Source organism: Mya arenaria, chromosome 4 (assembly GCF_026914265.1).
Source record: "Mya arenaria isolate MELC-2E11 chromosome 4, ASM2691426v1".
NCBI classification, from domain to species: Eukaryota; Metazoa; Mollusca; class Bivalvia; order Myida; family Myidae; genus Mya; species Mya arenaria.
The window spans coordinates 65,947,657-65,967,825 of NC_069125.1; the positions used below are offsets into that span (position 1 = coordinate 65,947,657).

Below are 20,169 nucleotides of genomic sequence, written 5' to 3' on the forward strand. Positions count from 1 at the left end.
CTCTGTTAAAATATCATATCGGTATAGATTATAAACTATAAATCTGAATATGTTTTTCAGTTGTATTTCAACCTCAATCACGGACCTATCGGTCCATGCCTCAATGCATGTTCAAAAATTGAAATTTGATAAAACTATCCAAAAAAGAAAACATTTAAAAAAAGTTTATAGGCCTATATCTGAAATCAAGCTTAACTCGCTCAATGTGGCAGAGATCTTTTCTGTCACGGGAGGTCACTGCGTATAGTAGGAAATTTGAAAATCGCGTGTGAGTGTGAGACCGGTTAAAAGGTGGACGTTTCGACTAGAACTGGAAAATCCCATTGAAAACGAAAGTGGATTTTGTTTGTGGGTATTATTTTTGTTGTATTTATTCAATAAGAATAAGAATAACAAATTCATTATCTAACGTATTATGATATGTTTGTATATACAATCACTACTTGAAATTCCTGTGGTTAGTTTGCAAGAATCCTGACCAGTCAGGCTTTATACAAGTTAGCAGTTAGACCTATGTACTGGCTACACCTACTGTAGTAACCTAGTCATAGGTGTCCGTCACATGGCTTGATCGTTAAAATATGGCCCTTTGATATTGTCTAAAATTTAACAAAAAAATAATTAAAATTGATAAAATGACATTTCAACATAACTCGAGAGTTTAACTTGATAAATATCAATATAATTATTGCAGACATGTGAACCTTTATTCAGACATTTATTCAGATAATGAACATGAGATGACGAAAAACTCTTAAGAAAATAATGGTGCTTTCTTTATGTGGTCTCTGTTGAATACAATATAACTTCAATCTGTTTTTGTTGTTCACGCATTCAGTTCCGAAGTATGCGTATAGCAAGAGTGTTTAGTAGCCTGATGTCACTAATTGATGATGATTGATACACGTGTCCCTTGATTGGATTATCTCACCGTAAATAAAATAGGCTCCACACTTTGTAACCCAGGACCAACAGGAGCAGGGGCTGCTATATTCCTCGAGGGTTACAATAGTTAACCAATACTTCTTAACAAGAGTGTCTCAAATCACAGCAACAACTACACAGGAGAACTTGTCAGTATAGAAATTATATTAATTTAATAGCGCTGCAGTTCTTAGTCTCACTCGGGATAAAAAACAGGTCAATACAAATTGTCAGAGCGCAATTCACAGAGCTTTTGCTTCTACTGAGCTACCCCCGAATAACATTGAAACTGTACTTGACATTAAATCACATCTATCCAATATTGATGAAAAAGAGAACATTTTGAAAGTGCATTGGACACCAAAACATCAGAACATCAGGGGCAGCAGACCAACAAGCGAAAGTAGGGGCAATGGATGCTACAAAGTTAGCCCAAGAATTTGATAAAAAAATAGATGGAAAAACAGTGAGACAAATGATGAAATGCAAAATTAGGGAGGAAAAATGGCCGCGACAATACCACCACAAAGAAAAATCTGTCGCCATACATGATGTTTCCATTGAACCAGGGAAAAGAATTTGTGTCGGTGAAAACAACAGAAAAATGTATAGTTTAATCAATTAGCTTTTGAGCGGACATATGCGCCTCAAAGATCACTGGGCCAAAATCACTCCGGAACATACAGACAACTGCTGTGACACATGTAAAATGCCAGAAACAGCAGATCACTACATTTTCCATTGCTTAAAGTACTCAGATGCCAGAAAAAAGCTACAACAGCGGACGGAAGAAATTCTCTATAGGCACAATGTTTCGTGCTCAGTCATCACAATAGGAGTACTGGCAGGGGAAGTACATGACATTTCTATTGGAGCAAAGCAAGATTTGGTGACTTCTTTGTGTGACTTCCTGCGAGATACAAACAGGCTGTAATTAACGCATGCAAGAACAAAATAAGAATAACAACAATTAAACTTATTGGCAACTTTCCGTTTTTCTACAAAAGTAAAGAGTTTAAGTACACGGAGATTCATAGCACCGAGACAATAACGACGAATGAAGTCGATAGCACATTGAGATCATAGGCGACAACAAAGCCATAATTCGATATACCACCACTACCAAATAGGCTAGTGTCGCAGAAATATGCTATTTTTAAAAACATCTTTCAAACTCACTAAAAAAGAAATAAAAAAGAAAGAAAAATCATCATAAAATCATTTTTTCTGTAATGTTCTGTTTAAATATAATTATATATATATATAAATAAATCTCTGGTTTATTTCAATATAATGATATAGCAGGCTATTTTTGTAGACAAATGTTATTTTCGCGAAAATAGGCTAGTGTCGCAGAAATAGGCTATTTTTAAAAACATCTTTCAAACTCACTAAAAAAGAAAGAAAAATCATCATAAAATCATTTTTCTATAATGTTCCGTTAAAATATAATTTTATATATATATATATATATATATATATATATATAAATAAATCTCTGGTTTATTTCAATATAATGATATAGCAGGCTATGTGGACCTAGTCATTCTAAAATGCAGTCCAGGTTTTAATGATGTTTAGCCTGGATGTTTAGTCCAGGCTAAACATCATTAAAAATATGCCTGGATGGCATTTTAGAATGACTAACCATACCGTTACATATTGTTTTGTCACTCCCCACTTTCCCCATAAGAAAATTCCCAAACAAATGTTGTTTTAAAGATGAAGGTTTGGCAAATTTTGGAAATAAAATGTTATGGTATTATTCATTTATTCATAATAAAAAGTGAAGAAACCAGTAGTTTCTGAAGAAGGTGTGAATGTTAAAAAAGTACAGTGCTTGTTCATTAAAGTGTCATCTTTACCAGCATGCCAAACAGAGTTAAGAGACACTTTAATTGATGAACATCTTGAATCATGATTCCTATCCTACATGCCAGAGGCATTTGGTACATTTTATTGGCTGCTGGGTCAGCAACTGAGCCCCATTTGCAATTTGAACCTTCCACCTCCCACTTTTTTGGTGGATGCCCTAACCACTCGGCCACAGAGGCTATTTATTAACCTTAGTACATGTGCAATACCTTGGTAAGGTGAGAAAATGCAACTACTTAATTATAATAGCAAAGCTGCTTTTTATGAAGCCTCCGCGGACCAACATTAGTTGAAATTGTGTTTTACTTTACAGATTTGAATAATGGACAAAGGAACAAAGTTTACATTTCCTGCCTCATTTTACCCGAGGTACCGACACTTAAAGCAGCGACTTGCTGAATTAGTGCCACGATTATGTCGTATCACAGGTAAAACTTCTTTATTACTGTAACAATTTATATATTGAATAGACAACATGTATGTAAGTATAATTAATATAAAATTACTGTTTCATTTTTAACTTAATCATAGAAGCTTTAAAATAATACAAGTAATAGATGTGTTTATAACATTTTCAAGTTTGAAATTTCAATAATAATGAAAAAAAAACAAGATTTGTGGGAAAACTGTGAGAAAGAATAAGCTATTGTTTAGCTGATATTGCTTTTTGGCATTCATCTTGAAATAAATTGCATGTCCTTGAAAACATCAATTTACTTATAGTGAGGCCTGATTTTAACAGTTTTACTGACTCACTGACAAATACATGTATATCTATTGTAGAAGCTGGCAGCCTGCCTGATGCTACGTTGAATGGGAGAGAACTGCTGAAGGAGATTGTACAGTCTGCGGAGCACTTCAGAAGCAGCGTCACTCTCTATGTTTTTGATGAGCCAAAGGGACTAAAGAAACCAGATCTCTTCGTACAGAATCATGTAAAGCATAAAAAACATCAGCTTCGAAATTTTCAACTTGTCTTTTTTACGGCCCAGCAAAATAATTGTGGATTCCCTATAATAATCACCTGGGCTGTCCCTCCGTTAGTCCACATTTTTTAAATCAACTTAAGATATTTCAGAGTAAATGTTTATGATATGTGAGCAACATTTTAATTGCATGGCCCATTTTGTAATAATTGTCCTTTCTAACTTTTAACCTGATCAGCAGAGGACCTCTATTGATTTTGAGGATTGTTTGTCAAAGTTTATGGTGACCTTGATATCAAAAAGCTTTGCCAACTAAAAACATGAGTATGCTTGTGCTTAAGGTCCTCAAATTTGGTAGGGAGTTTTGTCATGACCTGAAGAAGACTCTTCTGGTATGAAAGTCAAAGTTAGAGGTAACAGTTACCTTGAAAACAAAACTTGTCTAAATCTAGAACACTTCAACCTACAGTCCTCAAACTTGACCTGTTGATCCCTATTATTTATCAAATTAACAGATCAAAGATCAAGGTCAACTTATTTGAAAACAGGTATAATTAAAAAAAAAAAAATCAATGATAAGTAACTAAATTGTTTGCTTGAAAGTTGCAATAAATTGACCATTGGCATTGCTGTATTATTATAAACATTTTGGTTTTCACTTCATTTAATGTTTAAGCTGAGTGAGGCTTTCTGTTTATCTGTATAACTGGCACTACCAATATTCTGAACACATTTTAAATCAGGGGCATTTGTCCTCTGCCTGTGAAAGCTCTTGTTACAGTTATGCCTGTTTTGTAAGAGGAGCATGCAGTATTTCTTTTCATAACTGTTGCAGGTATCATATGGAGATGACAAGGAGGATCACAAACGTACCACCTGGTCCGAGTTCCAATCATCAACAGGGAATGCCTCTATGTACGAATGTACCATCTGTGTGTGTGTGGTCACGTCTGCCAAGGTATGGGATGTTTATTGAGAAATGATTAAATAAGTATAAAATTTGAAAGTTGTCTACAACTGCATTTTTTTGTAAATATCTTTTGCCGTTATTTTTGGTTACTTAGCAAATGGAAGCCAATTAAGTAACTTTTTTAGGTTGCATACATGAAGTATACTCTTATGTAAATCTTAAATGTCTGTGGCTGAAAAATGCTGTTTTTTTCATTTCAATTCTATGTAATTTAGAAATAACTGACTTTGTATGCTGTATGGGCATCATTAGTCAAGTTATGCCCAGCAAGATCACTTGGAATAGGCTCATCAATTTTCAGAATTTCTTGGAGTTTCTGAAGAGTACAACGATGTTGCTGACAAATGTGCAGAAGGGTAACATTGTCATCTACAGCACACAAGACTGTAAATGTTACCGGTATTACGACATCTCTGACCAGGAGGACCCAATTATAGAGCCCTCCACCCAGTCACTGTCTGCTCTCATACAGACACTGCTCGAGACCAAAATCATGGCAATGTTTGAGCAAATAGCAGCATTTATCAACAAATTCATTCCAAAGGTATTGAATTCGGATCATTTTCGTTGTTCGTTGATATATTAACTGTTAAATTATAGTTGAATGTGTAACAGTTGATATTTGAGCATAAGAGTCGTTGCGATGAGAATTGGGACTTCCTGGAATATCGCAAACCTGAACCTTGTAATACCTGCACCACAACATCCCTCTTCATTTTACATACTTTAGTTGTATAATTATATATCCTATTGTAATATTGTTAGCAAGTACTTTAAGTGAACAGTTTGCGTCCACAGGAGGGTGAGGAGCTTGAAGTGCCGATAATGTCTGCCATCGACACAAGCCTGCAGTTGGCCATGAAGGACGAGAACGTGATTATTGACATCTCCCCCGACAGGGGAATGCAAGAAAGTAAGCTTTTTTTGGCATTTTGCTCAAAATGGCTGCAGTATTTGTACAACAAAATACAAGTCAGTAATAATACAATTGTAGTTTGATAGATGGAATAAAACACCTCCATTTACTTGCTACTGTTGCATTATTATATCTATAAAAACTGACAGGAGCTTTTTTTGAAATAGGATGCTTTATTACTATTACCTGAGGGCAGCCATTCCGCCGTTCTGTACATTTGTCAATATTACTATAACCTGAGGGCAGCCATTCCACTGTTCTGTACATTTGTCAATTTGTATGATGGCCCAATTCTAGTAATAGCCAAAATTTATCTTAGTATTTATAACAAAATCTTATTTATTGTATGATAGCCAATGATGGAAATATGAAGATACCAGCAGATTTGACTGCATTGGAAAAGAACCAGATATTCCGCAGAAAAATAGTGGCCTATTTTACCAACAAAATTAAATGTACGCTGGTTGAAAACCTTGCTAAGAAATACGGCCTGTCACAAGCAATGGTTCTGGATTTCTTCAATGAGGGCTTCTTTGGTTTTGACAAGAAGATGAAGGACTTGACGAGTGGGATGGAGAACATGGACTGGGATACGTCGCGAGGAATCTCCCATGGCATGTTTGTATGCCGTATGTTCATGTACGATGTCATTAGGGGGATGTCGAAACTCATCAATGAAGTTGAGGATTACATTCAGGTGAGCTGTCTACATCCATGTACATGAAAAGGAAACTGTGTAAAATTAGCTGGTTGAAGGTTCAATTACTTTTGGTCTGGAACAAAATTTTAGCTGAAAGCAATCCTTATTGTTAGAGCCTTTGGTCATGTTGAAGCCATATTGAATGTATTTATTTAAGGCATATATATATATATGTATACATAGTTTACTGATAATTTGTAAATATGTAAGAAAATGTCCAGGTAAATCAGAAAATAAGAGTTTCCTTAAGATATAATATTTTATCAGTATTAAAGTATTTTTTATCGATATCTAAAGAATACATGTTAAAAGAAGACTCTTGGCTGATTGTTCAGAGCCCAGTTAAAGTTAACAAGGTTTTTAACATCACCTTTACACTTTCAACTTGTTACTGCTCTCGAAGTTTAATGATACACAGAACACTTGAGATCTTCTGGCCCCAAATCCTCGAAACTTCTTAACTCCTTTATAACAGGATTAAGCTAATCTCACTATTTTTGTTGTTCTATAAAATGTGTTACATTTACTTCTTCAAGAATCTTTAGAAATTATGTATAAATAATCTGTATGATTATCAGCATAAACCATTTTTCATTTATCAAAATCCATTTTCAGTATGTATTTTGGCTAATTGAAATAAGCGACTTAAGCCTGTTAAGATTAAAAAGTTTCGAGAAATTGGGGCCTGTAATTCAAACAAGATTTGAGAACACTGTTTCAGCTGTACATTACTTGCTTGTATTTAAATACTTCAGCACATCATCAACTATATTATGTTAACTTAAACAAGGCTCTGTACAATTGGCCCTATAAGTAGCAAAATAGAAGATATTTTGAAGACAAGAATGTCTATGAGTGTGCAATGTTTATACTTTCATTGGATTGTTATTGTACTGCATGCACTTGTATTTGAAGATGTAATAACTATGTTTTACAATGAGCCATTCATTTGACAAACAGAGGAAGCTGGAGATTCTTGGCCTGATGGAGAAGCTGCAGTTTGAGCTGCATGGAATCATGCAGGTTGCTGACGTAACTGTGGATACACACATCCCAGATATACCCCAACTACCAACAGAAGTCATGTGTAATATTGTCAGGTAAATTTTAGTTTCTAAATATTACAAATTATGCCTGAATGGATGCTACATGTAGACAACCGCGGACCTATTATCCCCTTACTGAGAAATATGTTACAGCAATAAATATGAAGATTGCAGTAGATAAATGTAGGACAATTTCTCCGTTCAAAACAAGATGGCGGACATCTCGAAAGTAATATTTCTGGTATGATCTGGGATGAAATCACCCTGCAAGCGAGAGTTCAAAACAATCTATATAGACATAGAAGGAAGATATCAACCCATGGTTTAAAGGTCCGTGATACAACTAATGAATTTTGATGAAAGCTTAACTTTGTTGGTAAAATGTATAATATATTGTTTACAATGTCAAATTTCACTCAGATTAATTTTTTGATGTATGTAAGAAACAATTCAATTCAAATGGATAAAATGTCATGTTTATCACTTAATGTTTTATTAATCATGTTTTTGTTGCCAAAAATCACTGCCATTTCTGTTTAAAGGATTCCAAGTGTTGAAAGTTGTGGACATCAGTACGGGAGGCTGGTCTTAAGACTGAATCAGCAGTTGACTCTGATGGACCGAAATGATGTGGACTACTTTTTGAAGAAGGCCCAGTATTGCCATGGTTACAAAACTCAGCTTATTACAAAGAAAGTCCAAGTTAGTGCAGATATTGATCAAGGCCATGAGCTTAGGTCAGAAAATGAAAGAATTGTAGACAACAAAAAATACAACTATTTCAGCTTAGGATGTTTTGTAAATATCAAACCAACGGATGAATCTAAACAAGAAAAAGAGGATCTGTATGCTCTGACATGTGGTCACTGTGTTAAGAACTGTAAACCAAATATTCATGTAAAAAATGGCCTGGATTACAGAGAGTTTGGCCCATGCAATTATATGTTGAATGAAAATGACTTCCTTGACATAGCAGCTGTCAAGGTTTCAAATAATGTTATTCGGTCTTGCCAAAAGCACCTCATGCGGTCATCAAGAATGGAAGCAGCACAACACTGGACCTTTTACAGTGGAAATTTAGCAAGAAGGGTAGTGTACAAACATGGTAGCAGGACACAATTAACCCATGGAATAGTGGTTGGGCAAGACAACGTGACAAAAGATATAGCGAAATGTATTGAGAAACTGAAAAATGAAACAACAGGATCAGAGAATGCCCTACCAGTATTTCAATTTCTTATTGAGCCAAAGGTTGATGTTCCAGAAAATTCCCGCGTCTTTCATGGAGGAGACAGATTGCCAGATCGTAAGAATTACTTGCATTCAATTTTTAACACAGCTTAGGAGAGGGTACAGTGGGTTGTAGTGCATATGTTAGGAGAGGGTACAGTGGGTTATAGTGTATATGTTAGGAGTTGGTACAGTGGGTTGTAGTGCATATGTTAGGAGAGGGTAGAGTGGGTTATAGTGCATATGTTAGGAGAGGGTACAATAGGTTATAGTGCATATGTTAGGAGAGGGTACAGTGGGTTATAGGGCATATGTTAGGAGAGGGTAGAGTGGGTTATAGTGTATATGTTAGGAGTTGGTACAGTGGGTTATAGTGTATATGTTAGGAGTTGGTACAGTGGGTTATAGTGTATATGTTAGGAGTTGGTACAGTGGGTTATAGTGTATATGTTAGGAGTTGGTACAGTGGGTTATAGTGTATATGTTAGGAGTTGGTACAGTGGGTTATAGTGCATATGTTAGGAGAGGGTACAGTGGGTTATAGTGTATATGTTAGGAGTTGGTACAGTGGGTTATAGTGCATATGTTAGGAGTTGGTACAGTGGGTTATAGTGCATATGTTAGGAGTTGGTACAGTGGGTTATAGTGTATATGTTAGGAGTTGGTACAGTGGGTTATAGTGTATATGTTAGGAGTTGGTACAGTGGGTTATAGTGCATATGTTAGGAGAGGGTACAGTGGGTTTTAGTGCATATGTTAGGAGAGGGTACAGTGGGTTATAGTGCATATGTTAGGAGAGGGTATAGTGGGTTATAGTGCATATGTTAGGAGAGGGTACAATAGGTTATAGTGCATATGTTAGGAGAGGGTACAGTGGGTTATAGGGCATATGTAAGGAGAGGGTACAGTGGGTTATGGTGCATATGTTAGGAGAGGGTACAGTGGGTTTTAGTGCATATGTTAGGAGAGGGAGAGTGGGTTATGGTGCATATGTTAGGAGAGCGTATAGTGGGTTATGGTGCATATGTTAGGAGAGGGTACAGTGGGTTATGGTGCATATGTTAGGAGAGGGTACAGTGGGTTATGGTGCATATGTTAGGAGAGGGTACAGTGGGTTTTAGTGCATATGTTAGGAGAGGGAACAGTGGGCTTTAGTGCATATGTTAGGAGAGGGTACATTGGGTTGTAGTGCATATGTAAGGAGAGGGAGAGTGGGTTATGGTGCATATGTTAGGAGAGGGAACAGTGGGCTTTAGTGCATATGTTAGGAGAGGGAACAGTGGGCTTTAGTGCATATGTAAGGAGAGGGTACATTGGGTTGTAGTGCATATGTAAGGAGAGGGAGAGTGGGTTATGGTGCATATGTTAGGAGAGGGAACAGTGGGTTTTAGTGCATATGTAAGGAGAGGGTACATTGGGTTGTAGTGCATATGTTAGGAGAGGGAGAGTGGGTTATGGTGCATATGTTAGGAGAGGGAACAGTGTGCTTTAGTGCATATGTTAGGAGAGGGAACAGTGGGCTTTAGTGCATATGTTAGGAGAGGGCACAGTGGGTTGTAGTGTATATGTTAGGAGAGGGTACAGTGGGTTATAGTGCATATGTTAGGAGAGGGAACAGTGGGTTTTAGTGCATATGTTAGGAGTGGGTACAGTGGGTTGTAGTGTATATGTTAGGAGAGGGAACAGTGGGCTTTAGTGCATATGTTAGGAGAGGGCACAGTGGGTTGTAGTGCATATGTTAGGAGAGGGTACAGTGGGTTATAGTGCATATGTTAGGAGAGGGAACAGTGGGCTTTAGTGCATATGTTAGGAGAGGGAACAGTGGGCTTTAGTGCATATGTTAGGAGTGGGTACAGTGGGTTGTAGTGTATATGTTAGGAGAGGGTACAGTGGGTTATAGTGCATATGTTAGGAGAGGGTACATTGGGTTGTAGTGCATATGTTAGGAGAGGGTAAAGTGGATTATAGTGCATATGTTAGGAGAGGGAACAGTGGGCTTTAGTGCATATGTTAGGAGAGGGCACAGTGGGTTGTAGTGCATATGTTAGGAGAGGGTACAGTGTGTTATAGTGCATATGTAAGGAAAGGGTACAGTGGGTTATAGTGCATATGTTAGGAGAGGGTACAGTGGGTTATGGTGCATATGTTAGGAGAGGGTACAGTGTGTTATGGTGCAGATGTTAGAATAGGGTACAGTGGGTATAGTGCATATGTTAGGAGAATGAACAGTTGGTTGTAGTGCATATGCTAGGAGAGGATAGAGTGGGTTATAGTGCATATGTTAGGAGGGGGTAGAGTGGGTAATAGTGCACAAGTTAGGAGAGGGTAGTGTGGGTTATGGTGCACATGTTAGGAGAGGGTACAGTGGGTTATGGTGCATATGTTAGGAGAGTGTACAGTGGGTTTTGGTGCACATGTTAGGAGAGGGTAGAGTGGGTTATTGTGCACATGTTAGGAGAGTGTAGAGTGGGTAATAGTGCAGATGTAAGGAGAGGGTACAGTGAGTTATGGTGCATATGTTAGGGGAGGGTACCGTGGGTTGTAGTGTATATGTTAGGAGAGGGTAGTGTGGGTTAAAGTGTATATGTTAGGAGAGGGTAGAGTGGGTTATGGTGCACATGTTAGGCGAGGGTAGTGTGGGTTATGGTGCATATGTTAGGAGAGGTTACAGTGGGTTTTGGTGCACATGTTATGAGAGGGTAGGGTGGGTTATTGTGCAGATGTAAGGAGAGGGTAGAGTGGGTTATAGTGTATATGTTAGGAGAGGGAACAGTGTATTCTAGTGCATATCTTAGAAGAGAGAACAGTGTATTCTAGTGCATATCTTAGAAGAGAGAGCAGTGTATTATAGTGCATATGTTAGGAGAGGGTATAGTGGGTTATAGTGCATATGTTAGGAGAGGGTACAGTGGGTTATAGTGCATATGTTAGGAGAGGGTACAGTTGGTTGTAGTGCATATGTGAGAAAAGGGTTCAGTGGGTTGTAGTGCAAATGTTAGAAGAGGGTAGAGTGGGTTATGGTGCATATGTTAGGAGAGGTAACAGTTGGTTATAGTGCCTATGTTAGGAGAAGGAACAGTGGGTTATAGTGCATATGTTAGAAGAGGGTACAGTGGGTAATAGTGCATATGTTAGGAAAAGGAACAGTAGGTTTTAGTGCATATGTTAGGAGAAGGAACAGTGGGTTATAGTGCCTATATTAGAAGAGGGTACAGTAGGTAATAGTGCATATGTTAGGAGAGGGAACAGTGGGTTGTAGTGCATATGTTAGGAGAGGGTACAGCGGGTTGTAGTGCATATGTTAGAAGAGGGTACAGTGGGTTATAGTGCGTATGTTAGGAGAAGGAACAGTAGGTTTTAGTGCATATGTTAGAAGAGGGTACAGTGGGTTATAGTGCATATGTTAGGAAAAGGAACAGTAGGTTGTAGTGCATATGTTAGAAGAGGGTACAGTGGGTTATAGTGCATATGTTAGGAGAGGGAACAGTGGGTTGTAGTGCATATGTTAGGAGAGGGTACAGCGGGTTGTAGTGCATATGTTAGAAGAGGGTACAGTGGGTTATAGTGCGTATGTTAGGAGAAGGAACAGTAGGTTTTAGTGCATATGTTAGAAGAGGGTACAGTGGGTTATAGTGCATATGTTAGGAGAGGGAATAGTGGGTTGTAGTGCATATGTTAGGAGAGGGTACAGCGGGTTGTAGTGCATATGTTAGAAGAGGGTACAGTGGGTTATAGTGCGTATGTTAGGAGAAGGAACAGTAGGTTGTAGTGCATATGTTAGAAGAGGGTACAGTGGGTTATAGTGCATATGTTAGGAAAAGGAACAGTAGGTTTTAGTGCATATGTTAGGAGAAGGAACAGTGGGTTATAGTGCCTATATTAGAAGAGGGCACAGTAGGTAATAGTGCATATGTTAGGAGAGGGAACAGTGGGTTGTAGTGCATATGTTAGAAGAGGGTACAGCGGGTTGTAGTGCATATGTTAGGAGAGGGTACAGCGGGTTGTAGTGCATATGTTAGAAGAGGGTACAGTGGGTTATAGTGCGTATGTTAGGAGAGGGAGAGTGGGTTATGGTGCATATATTAGGAGAGCGTATAGTGGGTTTAAGTGCATATGTTAGGAGAGGGTATAGTAGGTTATGGTGCAGATGTTAGGAGAGGGTACAATGGGTTATAGTGCATATGTTAGGAGAGGGTACAGTGAATTGTAGTGCATATGTTAGGAGAGGGTACATTGTGTTATAGTGCAGATGTTAGGAGAGGGAACAGTGAGTTATAGTGCAGATGTTAGGAGAGGGAACAGTGAGTTGTAGTGCATATGTTAGGAGAGGGTACAGTGAGTTGTAGTGCATATGTTAGGAGAGGGTACATTGTGTTATAGTGCATATGTTAGGAAAGGGTACAGTGGGTTGTAGTGCATATGTTAGGAGAGGGTACAGTGGGTTATTGTGCATATGTAAGGAGAGGGTACAGTGGGTTATGGTGCATATGTTAGGAGAGGGTACAATGTGTTATGGTGCAGATGTTAGAATAGGGTACAGTGGGTATAGTGCATATGTTAGAAGAATGAACAGTGGGTTGTAGTGCATATGCTAGGAGAGGGTAGAGTGGGTTATAGTGCATATGTTAGGAGAGGGTACAGTGGGTTATAGTGCATATGTTAGGAGAGGGAACAGTGTATTCTTGTGCATATGTTAGGAGAGGGTACATTGTGTTATGGTGCATATGTTAGGAGGGGGAACAGTGGATAAAAGTGCATATGTTAGGAGAGGGAACAGTGTATTCTAGTGCATATGTTAGGAGAGGGTACAGTTGGTTATAGTGCATATGTTAGGAAAGGGTACAGTGGGTTATAGTGCATATGTTAGGAGAGGTAACAGTTGGTTAAAGTGCATATGTTAGGAGAGGGTACAGTGGATTATAGTGCATATATTAGGATATATTTTGTACCATTTATGTCTTGTTAGGTGACTAACATGTGTTCATGATTCACTTGGTACAGTAAAACATCAAAATAAATCTTTCACACAGATAACTATGAATTCAAATTGAGTATCAATTTAATCATTTGGCAATGCTATTTCAGTAGCGCCATTTTCCAAGGATGGAGACAGTGGGGCAGTGGTTTGTATGGAAGACCCAAATTCAAACAAGTCCGTGCACGTGGTGGGCCTACTGTGTGGGGATTACAAGATGGATGATAACACAGGCAGTCACATATGCTCCTACGCCAGCGGCATTCACTCTATCGTACAGACATTTGAGAATAAGTTCAACTGCAAGGTCATTCCTGGTATGTGAAAGGGTTGCCTGTAATGAATGAAGATATAGTTGGCTACAATTGTATGGCACATCTGCAGTTATTGTTGATAAGTCCTTTTTTGTTTTTACTTTGTATTTAAGGTAGCACACCCCTAATGGGCATCATTTTAAACTATGATCACTTGATAATTTCTTAATGTGTACCATTTCCTGGATTCAAAAACAAAATAATTTGGTTTCAGAGTAACAAGAAATATATTTGCTTTCAGAAATAATACATTATTGATCACATCACCAACAAATAGAATCATACTTTACTGAAAAAGTCATATGGTATTTCAATTTTAACATACTGTTTTGACCGCGTAAAATTGGAACATCAAAGTTAAAAAGCAAAATCAACAAGTTCTAGAAGTACTCATGACCTGTTCTTTATTAATAATTATCTTTAATCTTTTGGAAACATTATGTTAAAAAATCAAAATGTTTTATCATCTTATTTTATTTTTAAAATAGAGTTTGTAATTCCCAACCACCCATTTCAGCCCTGCTTGCAAGTTATAAATCTTCATAGATGCTAATATTTATGTGTAGACAGGTATTTAAATACTTTTTAATGAAAATACAATATTAACATTGGTAAAAAATGTTAGCTGATGCAAACAAAGAAGAAAAAAATCACAAAAAAATGTGCCTCTGGCTGGATTCAAACCACCTGCCTTGAAACCCTCAAAAGATTTTTAGTCCTGTGCTTAACAACATAGGCTGAAGCATTAAAATTGAAGAGTTTCAAGTGGAGGTTTTCATTAGGGGTGTGCTACCTTAAAGCCTAAAGGATTATTGATATGGTTAAAAGGGAAGTGCTTAGGCACATGCAAGAAAAATGATTTATTTCATGTTTTATAGTAAGGATAAATATATATAAGCTTGCCAATTTTGTAGAAAAAATAATGAATGACACAACTTTGTATTGTGATGCAAAAACCTTGTTGCCATACGTAAGAAATTGTTCATATTGATTTCAAACTTAAACAAATGTTTTTAAAGTCAATGAATATTATATGTAACAAGTCCCTTTTGTTAGAATTTTAAGGGTCTGCCAGTGCCTATTAGCAGCATTATGGCTTGACCAGACCAGATCCCCTGTGAAATAAAAGATTAGTTTTGAAGCCTTAGGAAAGTAATTTAGCACCCCAAAAGTGGTTGTGTAACATTGACAACCGACATGTAACATGTCACACAACCGAGTATCATCACTTTCACTACAATGTTTTTTCTCCTTATGCTCAGCTCTGTACAAGTAAACTACTACACTTATATTTAATTTCAATTCTTCAATTCTGTAAAAAACCTTTTCTTTGTTTCCTTGTTTAAAATATAGTATTGTAAATTTTAGGCATTTTGTTTCCTATCTTTATAATTCTAAGGGCCCTGACTCCATTCACTAAAAGGTGTGGCTGGTCCTTGGTCAGACGAGAATAGACAAACAAAAGGATTAATTTTATTGCTCTTGTTTCTAGAAACTCTTAGGAAAGACTACCAAATATAAAAAATCATGGAGTGTATAGATAACACTTAAATCTTGTTCTTCTAGGTCTAATATGTGTGTTAGGTACATTTAAGGTATGTATTTCTGTATAAAGAATCCTTTCATCTGTTACAGCTTGCCAGAGCTCATCATAGAACAGACCAGCCAGCATGTACTCTTCTTGTCCTCCAGAGTGAATCATACACAGTGGATATGAACACTTTGGCAATAATAGCTCTGGCAAGGGCAGAAATCAAATTGTACATTATTTAAGCTATTCAATAGAGTATTCCATAAAGTATGAATGTTCATTATATTGTACTCAGTGTGTTTCATTTGTTAAGGATTTGCTCTGATTGCTTATTTTATATTTTTGATTTTATTTCAAATATATGTTCCAAAGACTTTATTTTTTTAATAGAATTGCAAGTGTGTATGTAACACTCTAAAGCTGCCTTTATTTTACAAATTGAAGATTTTAACATTTTTTTCAGATTTTAAATTTTTACCAAGCATTTTATGCTGCATCTTAACTCCAACTTGAGTGAAAACTTCAGCGATAGAGACTCAAGACAAGTAAAGTCTTGGTCTGATTATAAGTTATTAGTCAAAGATAATAAGCAATAGTGTGAATCTAATTAATTTTATCGGTGTTAATTCCTTAAGATTTCAATATTTTGAACATTAAATGAAATTTACCTTGTCGTTAATAGATGTCAAGAAGTCTATATAAAATAATATAATATATATTTATGTTTCATACTTATAATTTGTTTGTAGCTTAGTTCATGAGTTCTTCATGATTGAACAAATGTGTGCTAACAGGAACCTGTTGAATGGGGGAAATAGGGGTGATATTAGTGCCATTCTGATTTGAATATTCATTACCCATGAAAGATGTAAACCTGACATATGCAGGTTATTCACAATGTTTTGAGACTGAGATGTACAAACTACCAGTAATCAAATCAGACAATTAAGTGTACAGTACTTAATACTTTAGATACCATATTCATGACCGTTACTACCGGGTATATGCATATCAGTTTCCTGTTCCATACCTTACAGTGAATTTACGGCATCATTGTTACTATAACAACTCCTGTAGTGGAGCTTGTTGAAAATAATGATTTCAGTAGAAACACAGTTATGATTGAACATATTACTCCCCAATGTATCACAAAATAGCATGATGTTAAAGTGGTGTCAGTTATTAGTCTGTGCTATGTTTTGATGTCATTTAACAAGCGTTTTCCTTACACTTAAACATCACCAATATAATGTTGTTGGCTTTTGTCCTCGCCAAATTTTAACTGACAGTTATACAAGGCTATGTCGATGAAATAAAATTATCAATGGAAGAAATATAAAAGGTAACGAAGGGCTATTTGGATGTTTGTCATTTGTCAGTGATCAAAACCTTTCAGAGAGTAAAAACACAGAATGATATGGAAAGAAGGCATATATGATATTTTCCTACACTGTTATACATCACATGATAATTTTGAAGTTATATCTATTGATACTTTAATACCTTCACAACAAATGCACATGTGAGTGATACAAACTGGTGTTTATTGCTATTTTCCGTATTTTGTGTTTATAAAAAGTTACCCGTGTATATGTAAAATGATATATCTATCTCAAACTATTTTTAGCTTACTTGAAGGCTTATAATGGCAGTTAGTTTGGAATATCAAATTATTTTTATAATCATATAGGTAAATACCATGTTATGATTTAAATTAAGTTGCCTTTACCCCATCACTTGTTTGTTAAAGATTATCCTGACTTTAAGGAGATTATTTGATATTCACTGCTGTAATAAGTAATAATTAATCTCTCAGATGCCTATAATGTATAACTGGTTTATTTATTTCTCTGATCAATATTTCTGAACAAAGTAATACTTATGATGTAAATACAATAAAGATTGATGAATGTTTGTTGTTTTATGCTTTTAATTTTTTATCCCCCGCCAAATTGAAGGTTTCGGGAGGGGGATATTGTTTTGGTGTTGTCTGTCCGTCCGTCAATGTTCAAACTTGATCCGAATGTTCAAATCCTTGATCAAGTCTCAACCACTTGTAGAAGTGGGTCACATGGGGTCAAAACTAGGTCACTAGGTCAAATCTTAGAAGAATCTTTGAAACATACTAGAGGCATTATACATCGTCAAATATTCATGAAACTTAATCAGAATGTTTTCCTTGATGAACTCTTGGTCATAAATAAAACTAGGTCACATATGATTGAAAATTAGGTCACTAGGTCAAATCTTAGAATTTTTTTGCCCGTAATGGAAATGATTGATCGGATTTTGTTCAAACTTGGTCATGATATACCCCTTGATGAAATATTGACCGCTTGTAAAAGTGGGGCACATGGGGTCAAAAACTAGGTAACTAGGTCAAATCTTAGAAAAATCTTTGAAACACATTAGAGGCACAGTATTGTCTTATATTCATGAAACTTGATCAGAATGTTTTCCTTGATGAACTCTTGGACATGCTTTAATGGGTCACATGTGATAAAAAATGAGGTCACTAGGTCAAATCTTTCAAAAATCTTGTCGGAAACTATTTTATGGTGGTGATTGGTCAGATTATGTTCAAACATGATCAGAATGTTCTCTTGGGTTAAATTTCGCCTGCGTTTTAAAAGTGGGTCAAAAACAAGGTCAATAGGTCAAATCTGTGAAAAAAATATTCTTGGTCAATTCTAAATGCTACATTATAAACATTTTATTTTTTTTCAAACAGTTGCAATCAAACTCAAACTCATAATTATATATATTTCACCAACAATTGATTTCCATTCCTTGACTTAGCCCAATCAGGTGGGGGATATTAATTGAACAAATTTGCTTGTTATTATTTGAAGACTTGTATTCTAAGCCAATCAGAGCAATAACTTTATTTGATGCTGAGATAAGAATTTCTGAGTGCATTGCACCTCTGTGAGCAGTACTCAACACCTGTCTTTCCACTTGGCAACAACAAAAAAATTCTTAGAGCCAACTTACAAAAGCTTAAAAACACTGGATCTTTTTGGCAAGTTCAAAAACTCCACAAGAATAACATTACTAGGAGAAGATAACTTTCCCAGAAGAGGATTAACTCTTCTCCTACCTCAGATAAGTATATCCAAAAATTTAACCATGCTAGAAATTCTTATCTTGCCCATGGGGAAAGATAAAACAAATACCGGTGTTTAACTCCTTTTTATCATCATCACATTGTAATTACCTCCCATGTTGAAGACTGATATCTGTAGCATCATAGAAACCTTGTCTTGTGGCAATATTAAGAATGCTAATTCATTATTTCTCACTTCAAATGCCACCATAAAAAAGTTTTCACGCACTTCAAGAAATAATGCTGCACTCTCCTCAGAACTATTTAAAGACCGATTTGACTATTAACATAATCCGAAACACTGCGCGCATATCCATGACAACCACTAATTATCACATATCCATACGCATTTATTTCAATACTATGCAAAAAAAGAGTTCCAGCAAAAAAAATGCATTTTTACTTTATTTTGTTTAACTGCGGTGGGAGAAAAAGCATATACCATAGCCGTTCGTGTAAGAAAGGTTCATCCCAACCCTCGCGCAGGGTGATTTGCGGAAACTCAGTAAACCTCGTTTCCTCAAAACACTCCACGTTCGGGTCAAAGAAATTATATTTCCTATTTTGTCTTCTATTGAGGGTCTAAAACAAGTTCGTGCCAGATACATGTAGTATTGACCCCTTTGGTTAGCGGTGTTATACAATCAATGACAATTGCCTTAATAGTCAACAATTCATGCATTTTATTCTTATCTGCAGTGACCTTGTTGTAAGAGTGAGAACTGATAGGCCACAGACAGAGTTACTACGAAATATTACTTTATCCTTCTAATTGATGCAACTTCAAACACCAGCAAAGTAAGTGTAGAAACTGAGACCCTAAAGAATGGAGTTATGGAATTAATTCTAACCCAGTTATGCCAAATAACTTGGAAGTGACCTTTAACTTTATGAATTGTCAAATTGCCTCCCTTGATATGAAAGAAAATGCTAAATCACAATATATTGAAAAAACAAGTTCTAAAGGTTTTGAATAAAATGTCATAATATCATCATGAAACTTGAAGGTTTAATATATTTATGGCAATGTAAACTTGAATGATTAGTTCAAGAACCATAACTATTTTACAAATTGTTACCAAATTTATTCTCTTGATCAGACGATAGATGCTTTATTAAAGCACAATATACCGGTATTGAAACAAGTGAATGGAAATTTAAGTAATGATAGATGGTGATATATATTTGATTCATGCAGATCACAAGAACCATAACTCTGTGGAACACTGTTCCCAAAATGCCACTCTTGACATACAGTTAAAAAATGAATTTACTTTTCATCAGAAGTTGAAAAATGTTGGAAGAAAGTGAATGGAACTTGAACCATAGAGATGGCACTCTGATTACCATAACTTGTGACCATCTTTTACGGAATAGCCTCCAATGATATGAAAAAAATCAATCAAATTAGCAAAGTTGGTTTATGGTTATATGGACTTATGCACTTTTCAAAAACCGTAACTGTTATTTTGTTCCCAGATTTCTTCCCTTGGCAAACCAGTATGCTTGATAAAAAATATATTAAGGAGAATGAAAATTGGTAAACGGAAATAATTATGTATTTATAACAATTTGCGGTCCACAACGGTGAAAAATGGGTCTTAAAAGTTACCTCCCTTGATATCCGTATTGTTTTGGAAACACTAGCTTGGGAAA

General features: G+C 36.2%; 1 protein-coding gene across 2 annotated transcripts; it reads left to right on the forward strand.

Moving 5' to 3' along the window:
- The first annotated feature begins 312 nt into the window (after positions 1-312).
- On the forward strand, positions 313-17,321 carry LOC128232254 (uncharacterized). 2 transcript variants are annotated; one of them, XM_052945704.1, is made up of 11 exons: positions 313-348; positions 3,113-3,227; positions 3,583-3,734; positions 4,561-4,683; positions 4,997-5,239; positions 5,494-5,608; positions 5,965-6,308; positions 7,272-7,411; positions 7,900-8,663; positions 13,673-13,879; positions 15,512-17,321. In XM_052945704.1, the coding sequence occupies exons 2-11, from the start codon at positions 3,122-3,124 to the stop codon at positions 15,529-15,531; spliced, it is 2,214 nt and encodes a 737-aa protein (XP_052801664.1). In that variant the 5' UTR covers positions 313-348; positions 3,113-3,121; the 3' UTR covers positions 15,532-17,321. The 2 variants fall into 2 exon arrangements, with proteins under 2 accessions (XP_052801664.1, XP_052801665.1); XM_052945705.1 differs by having other exon boundaries at positions 327-352.
- Positions 17,322-20,169: the final 2,848 nt, after the last annotated feature.

What these genes read in the sequence shown, in the direction of transcription:
- LOC128232254 (XM_052945704.1), top strand. Translation starts at nt 3,122, where the DNA reads ATGGACAAAGGAACAAAGTTTACATTTCCTGCCTCATTTTACCCGAGG. An exon ending in ACGATTATGTCGTATCACAG is followed by an intron (nt 3,228 to 3,582) that starts GTAAAACTTCTT and finishes TATCTATTGTAG; the next exon opens with AAGCTGGCAGCCTGCCTGAT. An exon ending in TCAACAAATTCATTCCAAAG is followed by an intron (nt 5,240 to 5,493) that starts GTATTGAATTCG and finishes TTGCGTCCACAG; the next exon opens with GAGGGTGAGGAGCTTGAAGT.